We start from the raw sequence: 22,213 nt of genomic DNA, 5'->3' as shown, positions 1-22,213 counted from the left end.
CATTTTACAAATTGCGAGCATGCCATTGGATGACATGACAAGATTATGCAACAAACATAATGCAAGATTTTTTCCTGGAATTTTTTGATATTGTTGGCATTGGTCACCATAGGCCCCTGTTCTATAAGTAACATTATGCCTGTCCTCCACAAAACATGACATTAAATTTTTTTCTCACTCATTACTACAAACTACATGGGGTAAGTAGCATATAAAAAGGAAAAAATATCATATTTTGAATGAAGTATTCCGTTAAAGGAAAGCACCTCTAATGTCAGTCAGTCAGTCATTGTCTATCCATCCATCGTCCAACCTTCTATATCCTAACACAGGGTCACGGGGGTCTGCTGCAGGCAATCTCAGCCAGCACAGGACGCAAGGCAGGAACAGACCCCAGGCAGGGCGCCAGCCCACCACAGGGCACACACACAAATGCACACACACCAGGTACACACTAGGGACAATTTAGGATCGCCAATACATCTTACCTGCATGTCTTTGGACTGTGGGAGGAAACCGGAGTACCCGTAGGAAACCCACACACACGGAGAGAACATACAAACTCCGCGCAGGGAGGACCTGGGAAGCGAACCCGGGTCTCCTAACTGCGAGGCATCAGTGCTACCCACTGTACCACCGTGCTGCCCACATCCCTAATGACTAAATAATTTTTCTTATTACATTTGTGCATATCTTTATTTTTTAAAATAAATTAGTCAGTAGAAATAAGAGATTGAAGTAAGGTTAAAAAATGTGAAAGCATGGTGGAGCAGAAATTTAACTGGTGGTTGTTGTTCACTGGCAAAGAAAGAAAGAAAGAAAGAAAGAAAGAAAGAAAGAAAGAAAGAAAGAAAGAAAGAAAGAAAGAAAGAAATATTAAAGTTAATACATGTAATTAATTAACTTAATGAAGAGAAGACCAAATAAGACTCTTCTCAAATCTGTTGACATCTTTATTTTTGATATTATTGATGGCATTATCTCTTCCAAATTATTTCTTCTCTTACTTGTTATAACACTAAACAATTACTTACTAGCCAACCAGCGCCGCATAATCAGGCCGCTTTTTAAATGATTTTTAAGCACAGAGGAAAAAATAAACATTTGAAAAATCCGTAATTTAATAAACCACCAAGAAAAGTAACATTGCAACAATGCACACTACGAACCAACATACAATTGTCCGTGACTGAAAACCGGAGGAGCGCTGTCACGCCTTCTCCTTCCAAAATGAAGGACGGGGTTGAACGGCGCTCGTTCAGTACGCACTGCCCGCTTATGTGCCCGCCCCAACTCCCTACCTGAGTCGCGCGCCTGTGTACAGTCCACACGCACCTGTGAGTCACGTTGAGTGTTAATTTTCCAAACACCGCCTCAGTCGGTTTCCACGTTTATTTTTCGTTGTTCTTTGCGGTTCCGGCTGCTTTTTTTTTTATATATAATCCACCAAGTCACGGGGGGCTTTACAAAGGGCAGGGACGTAATCAGTGCGAGCGTATGACCCGCACGTACTGGGAATTTCTCGCTAGTGGGGAACAATTGGAAGCCACGGTCTCCATCACGAATGGGGTTCAACGGCCTCCCCACGCCGGATAGACACATGTTGATCCATTCAGTGTAGCGCGCGTGCAGTACCGGACATACAAGTGCATCACAGACCAGTTAATGCTCAATCTCACGTGGCTGAAAGCCACTTGTCCCTCTAAGAATTTGGACGCCGACCGCTGTTGGGTGATGTAACTATTTAGCAGGCGGGAGTCTCGTTCGTTTTCGGAAATAACCAGCCAAATCGCTCCACCAACTAAGAACTGCCATGCACCACCACCCACAGAATTAAGAAAGAGCTATCAATCTGTCAATCCTGTCCGTGTCTGGGCCGGGTGAGGTTTCCTGTGTTGAGTCAAATGAAGCGAAAGGCTCCACACCTGGTGGTGCCCTTCCGTCAATTCCTTTAAGTTTCAGTTTTGTAACCATACTCCCCCCTGAACCCAAAGACTTTGGTTACCCGGTTGCCCGCGGTCATGGGAATGACGCCGGATCACCTGTTGCGGGGCCTGCATTGGTGAAGCAGGTGAGACGGTAATGAAACAGGGGCACAGGGCTTATTGGTTTTTAAAGACTGCTTCCTTCATTGGGTTTTAACCAATGCACGGAACGAACCAACACACAATTGTCCGCGGCGCTCAGGGTGGAACGGGAGGAGAGGAGGAGGACATCCACTCCGCTCCCTCCGTCATGCTAGTCTGCTGATTTCTCGTTCAGTATACACTGCCTGCTCATGTGCCCACCTCCAACTCGTCACTCGAGTCGTTGTCGTCTTTGTACAGTCCAGATGGACCTGTGACTCACGTAGACTCTTCATTGCTCTGTGCGGTTTTGGCTGCCTTTCTATATATAATCCACCAAGACACCCGACCACGGTGGGAGGGCGGTGTGTACAAAGTGCAGGAGTATCTAAGAAGATGCATGTTTGTCGCGGATGCGAATTGCTGTATGTAGCGTGTAAAACAGTTTGCTATAGTGCACGCGGTCGCATCGTAACCGAAAACTTGTTTTTTAAAGACTGCTCACTTCATTGTGTTTTAACCTCAGTTGTAAAGGAACGTTTTAAGGATCCCATGGGATACCCCTCGCAAACAGTTTTACACGCCGCATATGGCGATTCACCTCCGCGAGAAACATGCCTCTATTAACAGTCAACGTGGGTCGGACCTGCATGTGACCTCTACGACAGACGAATATGAATGACAGCGTTTTTTCTGTGTCGTCGTGTCCGAGTTGGTGGGCGTGGCTCTGTGAGTTGTCGTCGTATCCAATGGTCTTGGAGTTGGTGGGCGTGGTTCCTCCCTGCGTGCGCCATAGGTGTCTCACTTGTCGGCGGCTTAGTGAATCCACGCCCCTTCCTGCATGCTTTCCATGGTTGTCTTGCCTTAGTGAATTATATATATAGATGTTCAGAGCTCTACTCAGAATTGTGGGAACTTACAACTTCCTCACAATGTCCATGGACTAGTTGCCCATTAATTATAATATATCCCAGTTAATCACAGTATATACTGTATTAGAAGCTTCTTTTGCTTACATATAACGTTTTCCATGACAATAATATCTTTCTAACATATTACAGTTTTATACACCAATCTGTGATCTTCTAATAAAGAATTCCATACTGTTCAGGTTACTAAACACAAAGCAATGGTGATTCCAAATTAAATATGTAATTCCCAGATTATGGAACTCCCTGAATCTTCACATTCAACAGTCTTCTACATTTTATGCATTCAAAACTAACTTAAGGGTATATGTTTTTAGATAGGTGTTGATGGCATCACAGTGTAATTTGATTCATTTTACTAATTACTATTTACTGTTTATGTACAATGGCCTAGAAAAGGATGACATCTTTGGGGCCCACTAATTATGCCTAGCTGAATGTAAGCATTTTCATAAGATGCAAGCCCATTATGAGGACACACTGATGCAGAACCAGCTTTTCACATAGTTATTTTATTTATTAATTTACTTTCTTGTGATCATATTTTTACTAAAGTTCAACAAGGAAACTGGTGACATACTACCAAAACCACCACCTTAAAGAGATCCGTAAAGGATCAAAATTTACTGATACCCACACAAACCATTGAGTAAAGTACAACAGAGATTGAAAGGTCGAAAGTAGAGACTGACAGTCCTCAGTTTTGGAGAAGATGATCTGTTGATCCATTTTGCTGAAAGTTCAAGTAAGACTGGGTTGAAGAAAGTAGATTTTCAAACGCTTATAGAGAGAGAATTGAGAGTTCCAGAGAGAGGCTAGGATTAGTTTAGCAGTGATTTGACAATCTGCTGGATAAACGTTCTAGTAAGAGTAAAGATAATATTAATGGAAAGAATGCAAAATAGGCAGTTAGAGGTAGAAGACCAATAAGCAGAAACTGCAAGACAATCCAATAATATATGAAAGAATATGCCTAAGGCATTTAAGGGACACTACTGAAGGGTAATGTGTAGGCGATGTACACATTTTAACTGAACATGTTGATAATTTGGGGTTTTAGAGGATGCAGAGATGTTATTTAGTATAGTTTTTTATTAAATGTACTGATAAGAAGGCCACACCACCCAACTAAAAATAAAGATAACAGTCTAGCAGACATCTTACATAAGTAGGAATATAAGGATATGACTGGCGTTAAGGTTGGAGATAGAAAACATGAAAAGTTATAGACAGGATGGAAAGAGAGTGGAGAGGATACCGGGACATAACTTTCTTTAGAGACTGATCTAAGCTGGAGAAAGAGACAGAAGGAAGAAGACGAGACAACAGTAACCTGGACCTCAGTAACCTGAATATTCCATGTATCTCTTTATGCAGTTCTTTATACTGTGTTACTTTGTCAGATGCAGTACTGGCATGTGGTATAAGTGATCTATAAAAGTCACAGCCATTTTGAAGGTATAACTCTAAAGAGTAATCATGCTTTCAGCAACAAACAATTGCATATATAGATGGACAATACATACATCACATGGCGCCCTGTATAATTTAGAAGCCTTTAAAGATTTATAATAGTGAGACTGTAAAATGAACAAGTTTACATCTCTTATTTTCCCCCTGAAACCCATTGAAAATAAATAAATTAACGGTAGACTCAATACAAACATGTACATGCACCAGAAGAGGAGGATTCAAAGTACTAATGAAATTACCAGAGTTTCAATCTTTTCTGCTTTAAGCATATTAAAATGGATCATACACTTTGTACTTAGTTTACAACAGCTAGTAACAGTATACTGCATCAAGACAAAAAGACTGATTGATGACATTTCATGTCTTTTCTTAGTAAGTACATCTGAAACTGTATGAAGGCTACAGTTCCTCAGATTGCTATTTTTCTGTTGCTAAAGATGGGTGTCAAATATACAATACAATCTTAAAGTACATAACACGGCTCCTGCAAGTCAACTGTGAGAACAGTCAGCAAGAGCACGCCACACAGTTTGGAGAGAGATTTACACCACTTCAACAATAAAATGAGATTCTTTTTCTGTGCCTCTCTAGGGATTATTGGCTCCGATAAATACAAGTAAAAGGTAATCAGATTATAAAACACAAGTATGACCTCTGACCTTCCACCTTTTCTTTCTGAGTTTTATGGCCACTTGACTGTAAACTGTTTGAATGAATTAATTATTAATATAATCACTTCTATTAATATGTCATCGTTACTTCTGTTTTTAATAATACATATTGAGTAATCATTACAAAAAGATACAAATGTAACATAAGGTTTAGTGATAGATCATTAATTCAAAAAGGAGCTCTGTAAAATGTTACTTTACTGCTTTTACACTCTGTTAATCCACAGAAATGCAACATTTATTCTTTCCTTTCTTCTTCTCTTCTTGCATGATGAAACTGAAAACTGGCTTGAACTAAGATCAGATTTTTCATTTGGTTAAGTAAACAGATTCAGAAAAAAGGGAAACTGTGCAGTACATCTATAACAACCATAGAACCATTCATTTAATCCTTAATACTAATACTAATAATGAAGACTTATGGCTTACCTGGAGGAGCTTCCAACGGTTGTTGAGATCCTCGATGCGGTTAAGGTTGTTAGCTGACAGCTGGATGTCAGGAGGAGTGAACTGGGCAGCCATATTGTTCACCTGATTGACATTTTCCTTAATTGGGGCCACTTCCATGCGAAAGGCCTACAGAGGTTAAAAAAAGAAATAAAACTATATTTTAAGCACAAATAATATTTACATTTATTATAGCCTAGAAAAAAGGAGCACGGTGGCACAGTGGTTCCTCTGCTTTCTTAGAGATTGAAAGCTGTTGTCACCCCAAACAAAATGTGAAACCAAGCTGACTCTTTAGGGTTGTGAATTAATAGACCCTTTGATTGAACAACACCATGTCCATGATTAACACCGTGGCCTCAAAGCACCATGAGCTTAGGTGTGAATCCTTGATTGGTCGATGTGAATGTGGAATTTTCATGCACTTTTCCTTCAACTTCCTAGGGATATGCAGGTAAGATTAATTGATGATTATAAACTGGCCTAGTATGAGTGTTCTGGACTTTCACCCCATTTTCAACACATGTATAACATCACCAGTGCTAGTATGTTAAAACTCCATTTAAAGAAGAGTTTCCCATAAAATGGTATACATTGAATACACTGACAACTACCTTATATCCATCCATTCATCCATCATCCAACCTGCTATATCCTAACTACAGGGTCATGGGGGTCTGCTGGAGCCAATCCCAGCCAACACAGGGTGCAATGCAGGAAACAAACCCTGGGCAGGGTGCCAGCCCACCGCAGACTAGCTTATATTCTAATGATATTTTCACCCTGCAAATGACCTACGTATTAAATATTAAGGACAAAGAGTGAGATCTAAACACTAATATGTCTTTAAATGCTTAAAATTTGTACTCATCATATTGTAAAAGAAAGCATAGCTGAGTTTTATGAGAAAATATCTCAATCCCTCAGAGCATTAGGGTTTCAAGCATTGTGCTTACTGTTAAATGGTGCGTGTCTAAGTGATGTACTGTATATCCATTTATTTGCCATTTCAGCTTTACTCCATATGGGAAGTGATGTATACTTTCAACTAAATCAAAGGGAATATATAGGCCAGCTCAAAAGTGTTGGCTGCTGTGAGAAGCAGACAAAATGTGTAATACGAATACTTGTTTAGATGAGAAAAGGCCATTTCCATTCCTATACATTATTGATGTAAAACAACCCTGAGAAGAGATATGCAGGTCTCCATTGTGCTATTTTAATGTATTCTACAATATAACCAACTTAACATGCTATATTTACAGTCTGTGTGAAAACATATTGTCACAAAATTGAGGAGGTTTACGCTCTGTCAGAAACATAAGCACTAAGAAAAATGTTCTAATCTTCTTAAAGTCTGTGGATCTGTACAAAATTCACAGTCAACAGAATATTAACAGTACTCATAAACTTACCTAAATGTAAAACAGCAACCTTGTAAAACTAATATTTGACCTCTTTCTGACATTTTTTAAATTATAAAAGAATTCTGATCATGCCTGAGTTTATACCAGTCATTTGGGGCCTGCACAACTTGTATGAAATATGATATATATGATATGATTTTATATGAAATAATTAGACTTTTGTTGTATAATGCCCAAAGTACCACAATCTAGTAGGCAAAATGGAAAAACTCAAAGTAAGGGTGGGTGGGTAGAACTAGGGCCATCTAAACAGCATTACAGGAACCCGGGTTAAGCTACACAACCACTCAGAGGAATAAAAATGTAAATGCTCGATAAAATGAAACGTATATTTATTGTATTGGTCCTTCCAACAAAATCAGTGTTTCAACATTAAAAACATGGTGTACAGCAAAGATTAATCAACACAAATGTTTGAACAATATAACATGTGCCTTGAAAAAAACAAACATTTCAACATATAAATGATACTCAATTGTTAAACCATACAGACAGAGATGACACAGTATGAAATTAATACGAATTATGCATTATTAATCAAGTGTTCAACACAAACATTTGCATAATTTCTTTGCAGAGAATTGAGTTGAAGTGACGTTAATATATACGCTTTTATGTTTTGTAGTGCGTGAGATCTGTACACATACATGCACATGAGGTTGCAGAGGTGGCTGTGATATTAAATCAGAGGCAAATGCCACTGTCCACTTGTAACACAATAACAAATATTTATAGTTTAGTATAGTATAGTATTTATTTACAGCAAGTGACAACATACATAGATTAGCATGGGGCCCCTATGCTCGTGTGGTCCCCGGGCAACTGCCCAGTGTGCCCATGTGCTAAGACGGCCATGGGTAGAACCTAGGGCTTAATATGCATTACGTTTGCATTTGGTTTATCAAAATTAAAAGCTTGCCTAATCAATAGTTCCCACGATATGTGCCTTAATATCTACATTTACAATTATTCCAAAGACATGTTTGTTATGTTGCCAGGAAATTCAGATTTGGACTGGTGTGAATGATCATCCAACTTTCAAGCCAGACATGAGGAAAAGGAAGTCCAAAGAAGCCATTTAGAGCCCCTGTGTTTGGTCATCCAACCACTACGAGAATATTGTGTATGAACTGCAATGACGGTCAAGAAAAAGTAATTTGTGGGACACAACAGATGGGCTAGAAGGAGGCAATTAAAACTACCTCTTAGGAAGTGAAACATCATTTTACTAGTAGGAATGGAGGCAGAGCCTTAGTTTATGGTTGAAAATACCAACTACTGTAGATGTGTTCACAATGATCTGAAAAATTTTAAGATTTGTTTGATGATGTCAAGGTCTTTGCTATTCCAACTTACCCTCTTGGTGTTTCCTTGTATTATTGGGTGCTGTGCGGCTAGACTTTATGCAGGTAGATGAGATAGCTACCTCAATGTGACTTTGAGTTCAAAAGAGGAAACCATCGTTTGTTGTTTGACTGCATGACCAAATTCTCAAAGCATTTGGTCTTTAAAGAGAAGTGACTACCATGAGTGACTTATGGGTGTCATTAAGAAGACTATGGAAAACCATTTGATGGTTCATAAAGAGTGGATGAGATTTCATCCAGTTGTTTCCTCACAATGGTGGGTAAATGTTGACCTCAACTTGTTTGGAGTTGGAAGAATATGATAGATATATACTTTTCAGAGAAGACACCGCTAAAAACATTTTGTGGGGCTGAATCAATTTATGTAGCTATTATACCATCTTGTATGTAGGGTGACTGAGAAAAGACTGCAGGAGTGTCAAAGATTCACCTGGACATGCTGAAAACACTGAAAATTACTGAAGTCTCTTTATTAAAGCACCATTTTTTTTACCTTAACTCAATTACATAAAATATAAATCAGGTCTAATTTGCACACTGCAAAATCCTTCAACAATTAACCCATCATTTTGCATCAATTGAGGCTGGGGGCTACTCTGTTAGCACTGGGTAAGAACCAGCTCTGGAAAGGGTGGCAATGTATCACAAAACACATTCATGTTCAGCTAATTTAGAGTCACCAGTTAGCCAAACACCTGGAGAAGAAACTAAAACAGAACAGAATATGCAAAGTCCACAAGAACAGCACCTGAGCCTGCATTCATATCAATGACTCTTAAGATGTGAACCAGCAGTGTTAACCGCCTTCTCACTTTGATGCTCTCCACAGTTAATAAATGAGCAATCCGGATGACATTTAAATACATAACTTTACTTGTAATAGTAGTTAACTTGTTATCCATTATGGATTCTGGATCCGTTTTTCCCATACTGTATTACCACAAGGGGAAGCTTAGGTTCCAAGAATCCTTGTACTGCGAGAAGAAGGTTGAGGTAAAAAGATGGAAATTAAACCCAATGGAATCCATTGATTTATGACTCCTTAAACAAAGAGGCCATGTTGTGTTGAAGACTGCGTATGTGTGTTTGTGTTGTGCACTAAGGCACCTGAGTAGAATGTCAAAGCCCTAAACAACTTGTAGTTTTTGGCTTTTGTCCTCTACTTGACTTCTGTTTATATATTGATATGTGTATTTATGAACAGGCAGAAACATGTTTCATGTTATTGTATTTTCTGTTTTGGCATAATATTTCTAAACCTGTGTATGTAATCTATGTCTGCCTTATCACACAAGTGCTATAAACTGAGCAACTAGATTAATATGCTGATCTATGGGATGGTAAATATTGAGAATGGTGCTCTACTACAACTGATTTTAAATCAGTCTTAAATCAATTTATCTATCTATCTATCCACTGAAAATGCCATGCTTGTGGAGATAGTGACACCTCACATTGTACTTTTTTATGGAGGCAATTGGTTTATTGCATATCAGACAGGTTGATTGACCGTTTCAGGAAGACTGCATGATAAAGGCATACTTTTCAGTCCATTCACCACTGATATGAAGATTATAGACATCAAATTTCCACCAAAGCATTTTGACAGTGACATTTTTACTAGTTAACTTGCTTTGCTAACTAACTTACAACCTGAATTTGGAATACAAATTCATGAGTAATCAGTAAAAGTGATGTGACTGGGTACAACGACTAAAGATTTTCATGAGAAATATGTGAAGTTAAGTGATTGAGCTTGTTGTTTTGGAACAAACTCAGCGCAATGAATGCTTGATGATCTTTATCCATTGCATAGATAAAAAAAATTGGCACATTTGAAGTAACTCAACATGTGTGCAATATGAATGAGTGGGTGATTGGATGAGGATGTCCAGGAGTGAATGAGTGTGTGAAGTGCTTTGAGGATTTGGGAGTTATGGCTCAGCCCAAAGACTATTTTAGCTGTGTGAATTTGGACCTAAGTCAAATGTATTTGATGACCCGAGCGCAAAACTTCAAGTCTTTAAATACCTTGTAATAATAATAATGATGCTAAGAATTCTTAACATGATGGTATTGATGTACTGCATTAAGAATATGAGTAAACTAAAACAACTTAATATTTCCAAACCCACTTTGTCCATTTCAGGGTCAAGAGGGTCAGAGTGCATTATGGCAGCACTGAGTGTAAAGCTGGAACCACAGCAAGCTTCAAAAGGGTGCTAGTCCAAAAACAGTTACGCACACCCATCTTCCCTGGGCCCATGAAAGTCTCCAATCAAATCTCTAGTATTTGGGAAGAAAATTGTTGCATCGTAAGAGAAACGGGTTGAAATTATATACACAAAGCTTATAGTCAACAGGAATGAAATTTGAATCTGGGACACTGGATCTGTGAGGCAGCAATGCTAACCACTTCATCACCAAGTCACGCTAAAACACTCAGATTGCAGGGGTGATTACTTAGTGATTACACTTGAAGGTTTACATAGTGTGTGATAAAAACATTTAAATGAGCATAATAGCAGATTAGGCACTTCACATTGCGTGATAGGGTTGGTTACATAATAGTCAAGATTTGGTTAAATTTTTTAAAAGCCTATACTTGTATCACAGCAGCTGAATTTTTAGATAAACATTTGTTTTATGTTATATAAAAAATAAGGACTCCATTTATTGTCATTTTTATAATGAGACTTTCTAATTCCTGCATAGAAGCCTTATAGACCCTGAAATGTAATCGTTCCAAGTGATGGGATGCTCTATTCTCTGCCTGTTAATGATTTAGTGTTAATTAAAGCAATCAGTAATAGACGCTAGAAAGATGTTCGACTTCCAAATGAAGTGGACTTTAGGATAATGAATAAAAAAGGTAAAGAACCAACCAACCAAAAAAAAAAAAAAAACGCTTTGTGTTAGTACAATTGTCCCAGGGGCAGATTTAATCTAAATGAAAGCACAGTGCGCTTTGGTGATAAGCAGCTGAGTAGTGCACCTCTCAAAATAACAGCTTCTATCTCTTGGCATGAAGGATACAACCGAGTACAAAAGAGAAAGGCTTGCAGGTAGTAATTAATGTGTGTGATAGAAATGAAGGATGAAGCATCAGAGTTCCCAGCTGGACATATAGAAGTCATGGAGTGGAGAAGATGAAAAAAACAACCTTTTTTAATGTTATGAATCATATACTGAGATAATCATATGGCATGCATCTTCTTTTATGGAATTTGAATTTTATGTGCTGGCACATAGAAAGATTAAGAAAGCACTGCAAGAAAGAATATTGCAAAATGCATAGCCATAAGCAGGAAATTGCAGGAATGAGGCTTTATGAATGATGGTAGACATGGCCAACAATGCTTATTGATAGGCTTATGTGTTTGAGCTTATTTTGCAATTCTGCGAACAGCATCATTCACATTCTGTGTGATTCACATTCTGCTATGTGAAGACACATTACGTAATATTCATCTACACATAGAAAACGTATGTTGTGAAGGGTTGTCTAGCTGAAAAGATGTTGCCAAGGTTCAAAACAGGAGCATGGCATATGGTTGCATTAATATAGAGAACGGAGATGAAGATATAAACATTAGAAGAAGAAGACCACAAACAGGCGCTGGAAATTCCTGTAAATGTACTGGGTCACCAGAAAATACTTTTCCTGAGGACACCATAGAGAGAGGGGGAGAAAGAAAGAAATGTACCCTGTACGGAAGATTTAATTTTTCCTCAAAGGGGCTATGAAGAGTGCAGTTCAGCTTAGAGTAATTCCATGGAGGTTTTGTAGGATGACAAATTCCCTACTAGCTGATGGGAGGCAGCATAAAAGGCTGGTAGAATGGAGCTGCGTGGTTCATTTAAGAGGATAGGCAGCTGGGGACATTCCTTGGGGACATGTTACTAAAGGCAAGGGGAGCAGTGACACTAGTTGATACTAAAATGTGCTTTAAACAGATGGCTTTAGAGCCGAACTAGGGCAGTCTTCTTCGTAGTGTGATTTCCAGGGATTGCTTGGTAGCAACCTCTAAAAGGAATCTGAATCCACCACATGTCATTTATTAATCAGGAGTGTCTGGGGTAAACTGGATCCCTGGTGGGAGAAGCAGACACCAGCTTCATGTTAGGCAGGGAAACAGGTTAGGAGTGAGAATACTTTGGTGATAGTAGACTGGTAGGCATGTGGGTGAGCAACTCACAGCAAAAAAAGGGGTCCAAGATCTGTAGCAGATAAATGTACTGAGGCAACTACAGTTTGTTTGTCTTCTGTCCTGTTAATACTATGTGTCTTTCCACACATTAAGAATTTTGTTTTAATAAACATGCCATTTCTAATACCTATGATTGCCTTGGCATTATTGCATATGTCGAATCACACCTCTGGTATACCCTAACCTGCTTCTATACATAGTAATGACACCTCCAAAATAGCATTGTCCCAAACTTAATACCCAAAGGAAAGAAGAGAACATTGGTAGTGACTGAGCAACTCAGCATACCAGTTTGGGAGGACACGGACCAGTTAGCAGCAGGGTGATGAACCAGAAATTTAACCTCCATAGGCATGGGAAACAGAGAGAGATAGAATCACAGAAGAAATCTTTCAGGATGCAATACAGTAAGAAAAGGTGTGAATGACCTTTGTATAGGAGATATCTTAAACTGTTCAGATGAGAGGTCTTTTGGCTTGTAAGTTTAGTTCTATAATGGAAAAACTTTGGAACCACCAGGACACTACCTATAGTTGGCTGTCCAGGCCAAACTGTGTAACTGTCCAAGAAGGGTCTTAGTCACAGAGGTGACCAAGAACCCATTGGTCACTCTAACAGTGGAAAAGTTTCTTCAGATGTTCTCTGCTGAAATGGGAGAACCTGTCAGAAAGATGACCATCTCAGCAGAACTCCAAGTGGCTTAACAGAAGTCACACTTGAGTAAAAAGCATATGAAAGTTTAAAGGACAGCATGAGAGAAAAGATTTCCCTGGTCTGAAGAGACAAAAATTGAACTGATCTGCTAAGATAAATGGGAAGGTGTCCAGTTTGATATGGTGTGCTAGAGAATTCACTAAAAAAAAAGTACACGTTTTTCTAATTGATTTTGAGTTTGGATATATTTTGAAAGTCTTCTAATGTTTTCAATTTGTATTTATGGGTTACTGAGTATAGTTTAATGAGCAAATATGGCAACTGTATCCATGTAAAATTAAATCTACAACATGATGAAGTGTGCAGAACGTGGAAGTGCCTGAATGCTTTTTGAAACTACTTTAGCCTTCTAGCTTCACTGACATTAATAATTAATACTATATAATTCTGACATTAATAATTAATACTATATAATAAAACACTAAGGACTGTGTGTCCAGTCCTTCAGAACAATCTGTTGGTCAGTTTGGCTTTGGAGGTGTGAGGTGTGAACGAGGAAGTGTAAGTGTTAGACACATGAGACACGCTGAGAGAGTTGCCATCAAAGGCAGAAAGTATAAAATAGGACAGCAGGTGACAAAGGTGCCTCGAAAACAATGACAGTCTGAGAGGCAGACTTTTATGGGAACTTGCTTGTGAGATGGAGCACCAGTGAAGTCTTTCAGACATACACGAATAATGTATGAAAGGAGCTGAAGGTCGATATAGGGTAAGATACCAAACATTTAAAAATTATTCTATTACCTGTATTTACCAGGTAGCATGGCTAGTATATACTGTATATCGCAATGGATGGCATGTATGCACTCACATCCCAGCCAGGACTGAACAAGAACCCTTACCCAGACACAAGGCCAGTACAATGGAAGGACATGGAATGATAGCTCATTCAGATTTTTTACTCCCCTAAACCCTAGGTGGCAGCATCCTTGGGTTACGGTATCTCTATAGATACCCACAGGCAATTTTGGGAACTGCAGTCCCATGGAACAGCCCTGCTGGGTTCCGTGAGTGCCTCCAGAGGGCACTGAAGGGATTAATGGTTCCTATTTTATGGAACTTATGTCTAACCCGGAAGTGCTTCCGACAAACAGTCTCATGGCACTTGAAGTACTCCCGGTCTTGTATAAAAGAAGCAGCTACACTTCATTACAGGCGAGTTTGATTCTGGAGAGGAGATTGACAACTCTTGCCTGGAGAAAAGGAAAGATGAGAGAAAGAGAAAGGGAAAAGTTGTGTCTAGGCTTATGATTTTGAATAATATGTAAAGGTATTTTGTACAGTAAATCAGTTACTTGAACCCAGGACTTGTTTTTCGGGTTTAGGTTGCTACACGCTCACTACATATAAAATAATTTTTTTTTTTTACTGTCATGCCATCCTCCCTTGTTCATTTTCAATACAATTCTTGGGTGGCTCTCACTTGACTGTACATTTTATGCACTCTCTGAAAATCACATGGCTTGAGGGTCAATATGTTGAAAGCCTGCAGGCTTGTTCAATGCAATGCCTGTGACATTTTCCAATAGGAATCATTTTTTACTTCAGGTTGAATCTTGCACTGAAAGTAAGCTAAATGTCTGCACATGTTACAGAGGAAATACATCCACACTGGAAATGTGCATCATATAAAAAGAGTAACTGAAGAAAGTGAATAATGAAGCAAGAAAAGTTAATTGGCAAAAATGCCAACAGAAATAAAAGTGTAGTCAAGAAATCAGCTGTTAGGTTAACTGGCATATCTAAATTGCTCCACATTGACCATAACCATGGACATATTGATGTGTATTTTCAGTAAACTGGTCTCCCAACCAGAGATAGTTTTAGATGGGGTAAGGGCTTCACCACCCCTTAGGTCTAAATGGGATTTAAAGTATTGAAGAAGATTGATGGAGGAATGTTCTGTTAAAAAGAACAGCACTATTTATCTTGTAACCTTGTAACATTCATTTATAAATATATTTTCTGAGCCTGCTTTTTCCATTCTCTGGCTACAGAAAAGCTGAGTCGGCATTGAGCCCAGGGTAGAAAACACCTGTGAATAGAACACCAATTCATTACTCATTTTCACTTACACTGGTTTAGCGAGGAGCCACCAATGAACTTACTGTAGCAGAATATCTTTATTAGGGTAGAAAAGTAGCTAGAAAAATATACATAGACAAGGGCAGAATGTGCAAGATGTCAGGTCCAGATCCCTGGAGCTGCATTTGTAAATGGCTTCCAAATAGTTCAAAATGTATCCACCAGAAAGGCATTCCAGCAGTTAATAGAACTTGCTTCTGAAACAGACAGTCCAAATGTCTTCATTTCAAACGTTTAGTGAAATTCAGAGTAAACAATTCACACAAAAATAAAGAAAAAAAGTGATAATACAAAGAAAGGGAAAGTATTTGTATAAAATGTTCTGTTTACTACTTAAGGGACTAAGTTGCATTTCTTAAAGTTTTAATATGCTATCTTATATTCTAGGACCACAGTAATGTAGCCACCTAATGGTAGCAGTAATGTCAGAAAACTAAATGCTGGTAATGCTTCTCTGTCACAGTTCACATTTCTTTCTAAGTACAAACTGCAGGCATTCTGTTATCACACACATTAAGAACGTTCTATTAACGTATTAGCTTAGGGCCACTCCAGCCACCACTAATGTGTAGCATCCACCTGGATGATGCGATGGCAGCCATTTTTGCGCCAGTACGCTCACCACACCTTAGCTGTTAGGTGGAGCAGTGGTGAGAAACGTAGCCAATTAGAGACAGGCGATGATTAGTAGGCGGCCAAAACGGTTGGCAATTTAGCCAGGTCATTGGAAATACTACTCTCCTCTTAATGAAGGATGCCCAGGGATATTTTATGAGCACAGACAGTCAGGTCCTCAATTAAACGTCTCATTCAAAGGACTGCGCCATTTTTTCACCACAGAGTCCCCATCACTGCACTAAGGCATTGGGATCCACATTAAGACCACAGGTCTTCCAGCTCAACCCAAGCTTTTCCTAGATGGACTCCCATCCAAGTACTGGTCAGGCCCGAACATGCTTAGCTTCATATGGATGACTTGTTTTGAAGTGCATGTAGTATGACTGCTGGCTTAAAACAGAATCTACCTTTATCTATGTAAAAAGCAGCATTCTAAATTCAAACTAGGCAAAAACGTTTATGAATTTACCACTGACATTAACGTGAAAGATAAGATATGCTGAATTTCATGATAGTATCTAACTGTAGTGTTCTGCCTTTCTATATCTAACTTCTAGAACTTAAAGCTTCCTGTTTAACTCAGTAGGCATTTTCTAACCTTGTGCTTGTGCATTGCTTTGATTTCTTGTGACTCTCATTCAGTGAATACTCTTCTCAGTTAAAATGATAACTGGTTTCATTGTATTTTTATTCTTCACAAATGTATATACGTTATAGCATGATACAACATAGCATTCCATTCTCAGACTTGCTTAATTCAACTCAGGGTTACAGAAGGCCAGAGACTATCCCAGCAGCACTTGCCACAAGGTGGGAAACAATTCAGAATGTAAGGCCAATACATTTTAGGGCACATACATACAAATCCACACTAACTTATGCAGGGGCCAATTTGAAATTGACAATTAACCAGTGTGGTAGATAGGGCGCGCTCTCGCTTCCTTGAACCCCTGTCCACGACTCCAGACACCAGGTAAAAGTCCTCAAGTTGACTTTATTAAATTGTCACAGTGTACAAAACACTCTCTCCACCACTATACTCATAAATCCCACCAATACAATCAATAAACAATCCTCCAGCTCCCAGACGCGTTGCCACCCTTCCACCCAGCTCAGCTCGCCGTCTGGGAGCTCCCACAGTCCTTTTATACTCCCTAACCCGAAAGTGTTCCTAGCCAACAGTCCACAAGTCCTTATTCCTTCCGGGTCAGGGTAAATAGTACTTTTTTTTTCAAGCCGGAAGCCCGTCGCTCTTCCTATGACGAACTTCCGGGTCATAGGGCACGAAGAACTCTTCGGTCCTCCCTGCAGCTCCCTCTCGTGGCCCCCATGGCATCCAGCAGGGCGGTGCATAAAAACTCCATTGTCCATGATGCCCTGCTGGTCTTCTGGGGACCTTCATGCTGCAAGGAGGGCTCCACCTGGTGGCTTGGGGGTATTGGCCGGGATAAACGGCCGGCCATCCTCCACACCAGGTATTTATATCTTTCAGAAGGTGGGAGGGAAACTGGAGTGCCTGGGACAAAAAATCATTACAGAGGTGGAGATTAGGCAGGACCTCTGAAGCAGCTTTGTTAGTCACGCTATTACTGTTCCTTCTGTTTCTTTTAATTCTATTATTCTAAATTCTATTATTTAATTCTATTATTTTTATATGAAACATTTTTCTGTTTGAATGCTTATTTACATTACATACCACAGTGGAGAATCTCATAATAACAGGTATCGACAATCCCTTAAGTGGCTAGATGATGTTAATAAGAAAAAAACAAGTGATCATGCATATAACGACAAAGACATAAACTGAAGTTGCACACTAAGGGCATTATGACAGTGGCACAAATCTGATGTGGCATAACTGGACTGTAGCGCATACGCTAACCACCTGCCTTTTTATCTCCAGACAACCCTTTCGAATAGTCTGCTAACAGAAACAGAAAGAGAAAGAGAGCAATTGGTAACTAGCAACAGACCATGAGGTGCATTTGTCTTTTAACAAAGAATTAAAAAGCAAATCTGTTTTCTCAAGAGACAGTAACATACTTTAAAACCCCACATGGCTATATCGTTATCACAGTTAGACATGCATTGAAAGTATTCATTTATTGGAGCACTTCTATTCAATCAGAGCTAAAATGCTAAGACAGAGAATTTAGTCAAAATGAGAAATCTATGGATCATAAATCAGAATGCCAGGAACCTGAATCCCTAAAACACACTTGTTCCCAGTTCAAACACTAAATTTCAGACAAACGGCTACTGATGCTGACCTTGAATTTATAAGGAAGTCTCTGTGACACCAATTGAACCTTGGGAGATGGTACTTATTAAATGGATAAGGTCTATTAGTAACCTAGTATTTGCCTGCAGCGATTTTAAAATTGTGGTGTGGTGCACTTAAAAATACATGGGAAAAAATGTAAATCTAGGTACTGTAGGTGGAGTGGTGGCTCTGAGGCTAGGGATCTGCACTGGCAATTGGAAGATTCGAATCCCCTAAATGCCAAAAGGGACTCTGCTCTGTTGGGCCCTTGAGCAAGGCCCTTAACCTGCAATTGCTGTGTCCTGAGTATGATGTTAATCTGCATCCATCCCTGCATGTAGGCCCTCCAACCTGTGGGGAAAAGCCTGGGTGTTGGTGTCAGAATTGGCACTCCAGCCAACATTAAACACCTCACACTGTTCCATTCCATCTGAACTAGTGTGGTGCTGAGGTGTCACCCGTTGCATGGCTGCACTCGGGTCCTAATCTGGGATCCTGAGTTGGTTTGTCATCTGGTGGGTGCAGCAATGCGCTATATCAGTGCGTGCTCCTAACCTCTCTCTCCTCCTCAGTCAAGGAAATTCAATTAAAATACATATATGAAAAAAAACTTGAAAATTCAAGTTTCAAAATATTAAAAGTCAAAAGAACTTGGAAAAAAAATGTAAAGCAGTGCAAATGTTCTAATGAACTAAAACTGCCTGTCCAATTCTTAACCAGGGCACACCATTTTCCAGTGCTATTGCTATATCAGGTAATCACACTGGTATATTTACAAATACACTCCACATTTGCATGAAGAAACACCTATTTTTAGAATTAGACTATTGCATCTCTAAGAATGGTGGAGAATGGAAGCTACTCAAGCAGCATTAGGAAAACAGGCAGAAACCAATGCTGTTTGGGGCACCAGTCCTTTACAGGCTTCATCTCCACAAAACCTTAAGCTCAAGTAGGATAACTAGAGGAAAACCCATGTTGACGGGAGTAGAAAATCAAAACTTTGACTGGGCTGCACTCTGAATGCATGCTCCTAGAGTAGTAAAGGAGTAGCACTATTCATGGCACCAACTGACTTCATTACATGATAGGTGCAGTTTGAAAATATCATATCTGAAAAAGTTAAAAATCCCCAATATGTCTAACATTTGGTAAAACAAAAAAAAATCTGCCTTAATTAGATTAATAGCACAACAAACAAGTCAACAGCCCGCACCTACTTATCTCCATAACTAGAGGCAGCAAGTAGTTCTTGGAAGACATTGTTTAAATTCCCCTCCAGGTACTCAGTATAAAGTATATTGTTTCCTTATTATTGAAGAAGCACCTGGTGCAAGTTTATTTTGCTATCAACAGGATAGACGCTGTGATGCTCTAAAAACGCGCTCAACAGGCACTCTGGATCGGCTTGTTTACCTCGCTTATCTAACAAAGGCCGTGCAAATTTTCCATCCTGCCTGTAAAAAGTAGGGCTACTGAGCCCACAGCTGTGCCTCACATTTTATCTAAATTTAGATAATTCCAAGGTAGACTGAAGCTGGAAGACAGGTTTATTTTTAACCCTGAACCACATACTCATGTAAATCATGGAGGAAACGGAAAGTGTGGAGCATTTGACTGAGCTTGAAGAAGTAATCAGAACGGAAACACTTTCATGGTATATGATTGCTTGAGTTTTGAAATAATGGCATTTCATCTGAAATATGTAAAAAGGGAGAAAAAAAAAAACCTGAAACGAGAAGATCTAGCCACTAATTGGATATCATGAACTTTGTATACTCTAAGAAAAAACAAAAAGGTTTTGGCTTCGCAAAACCATTTATATTAGATTTTTAAGTTACATGTAAGTGAATCTTAATGGCTGAGGTCCAGCCAGACAGCTTATACTACAATGTAATGACTGTGTTACCCACTCATCCATCCATCACAGACAGCCAGGTATTCAGTAGTTATTTAATTTGCACTTATCTTCTGAACAGAGTACACTGCCTACTGTTTTATAACTTGGTCCTTTTAAAGGCCAAAATGCAGCAGTCCAACTATTTTCTGAATCTTTTCCTTCCTTTAGATGGACACAAGCTTCTGGTGCCAGTCCTGGCTACACGAGGTGCAAAATCAAGACACATACAAACATTCAATTTAGACTTGCCCACGAAACTGAACTGCATATCTTCTTCCACAAAAACTCAGACAGACAAAGGAAGAACATGCAAAATCTACACTCAGACTGCAAATAGGCTTGTATTGGAAACTAGGACACTGCAGCAGTGAGGAAGCAGGCCTAGCAACTGCCCTACCATGCTGCCCTTCGAGATTAATGATTTAGGAAACTGAATGATTTTCATTACACAATCTAATCACCTGCTAATGAATGAATGGATATTAGTTAACCTGTTATCTAAATCAAATAAATCCCAGGGCTGCGTGGTGGCACAACAGGTCAGTGCTGCTTTCTCACGGTACATAAATTCCAGACAAATTTCCAAAATTGGATGCTTTTTATTTGCTATGGCCTCTCTGTGTACACACAGGTTTCAAAAAAGTGCTGTTTGACACATTTGGAGAGATAAAAAGACCCCAAATAAACATGGGTGGGACTGAGTTAGTGAGTGTGCTCTGTCACAAGTGGCTTTCTCACCTAGGGCTGGTTTACTGTTACTGCTAGGATAAGCTGAAACACTTAGTTTTCTTGAGTTGGTAAGCCAAGCAAGTGCATAGAAGAATTGATAGAACTAAAACCCAAGGGAATTTGGAAAAGTAGATAAATCAATTGGTAAATGGATGACTGAAAAGAGGTATGGGTTCATCAGTGTTTGCAATTGGCAATTGACAAAGCACCAGGGTGGCTCCATTTTTTGGCACCTGTTCCATATTTGACTTCTATGTATATTGATGCAGTAGGCATACATACAAGAATGCAAACGTTGCATGGTGTTTGAATATTTTGCTATTATATGTATGCAGTTTGAGCATTCCTTATAAAAAAAATTAAAATAAAATTCTTACTAATGTAAGTCTGTAAAAATGGTCTTACATTATGTGTGCAAAATAGTCTTTGGAACTGGGAGGAAACCGGACTACTGGGAGAAAAGCAATGAAATGTTAGGGAATTTACACTGGAATTGTACGCCAGTAGTATTAACTACTCCACCATTATGCCACTAGCCATACCATTGTGCTGTTTCTGTATTTTATTATTATAGACATATCCTTATATATAATTTGATATTATCCGTATGTATGGTGTTCGTGTCAATACCCCGTATGTATGGTGTTCGCGTCAATACCTCGACTCAGTACATGTTAGAACCATGCAATGGGACTCTGCCTCTGTAGTTAGAACATAAAGTGGCAAACGCAGACGCAATTTTGCATGATTGGCTAAGAATGTTTGAATGCTTCAGTGACGCCGCTGGATGGCCGAGTATAGTAAGTTGGTGTTGGTTCAAGCAGATAACAGTAAGTTCGGTTGGTTTTTGGAACGTTGGTTTGGTGGGGCATATTTTCCAGGACTAACATCGTTGACTGACTTAAACCCTTCGACAGCTCCGGAACCGTAAGTAATTTAGAACGTATCGCCATTTGTTTGGTACGTCGAAATCTATCTTTGGGCAGTTCGGTTTTGGCATCTGTCATTCTGACATCTATTGGCAAACTGAGTAATGACGGCTGGGTATTAACAATGGTCATTATTTAAATTTTAGCCGATCTCAGATCTAAAATGACCACGCCAACATAATTATTACTCTGACTCTGATTAGAGTCGCAAAATACGGTTTGTTTTGAAAATGTGTTTGCCGGAAAAAATCAAATGAGGTGCACCGAAGAGCTGAGTTCACGTCTCGCAGGAAGAACAGGAAGCTCTTCATTACATCAGCCGAAAAGGTCTATTTTAAGCACAAATCAGTGCCATGATAATAAAATATAATAATAATAATAATA

General features: G+C 39.2%; 1 protein-coding gene across 14 annotated transcripts in view; it reads right to left on the bottom strand.

The window, feature by feature from the left end:
• dmd (dystrophin) overlaps positions 1–22,213 on the bottom strand; it is a 2,654,580-nt gene that overhangs the window by 400,787 nt on the left and 2,231,580 nt on the right. For all 14 annotated transcript variants that reach the window (XM_039745194.1, XM_039745193.1, XM_039745197.1 and 11 more), the window contains one exon: positions 5,569–5,715. In XM_039745194.1, coding sequence (XP_039601128.1) covers positions 5,569–5,715 — 147 coding nt within the window. The remainder of the gene's footprint in view (positions 1–5,568; positions 5,716–22,213) is intronic.

Source organism: Polypterus senegalus, chromosome 2, assembly GCF_016835505.1.
Source record: "Polypterus senegalus isolate Bchr_013 chromosome 2, ASM1683550v1, whole genome shotgun sequence".
Classification (NCBI taxonomy): Eukaryota; Metazoa; Chordata; class Cladistia; order Polypteriformes; family Polypteridae; genus Polypterus; species Polypterus senegalus.
This window is presented reverse-complemented; position numbering and strand designations above follow the sequence as displayed.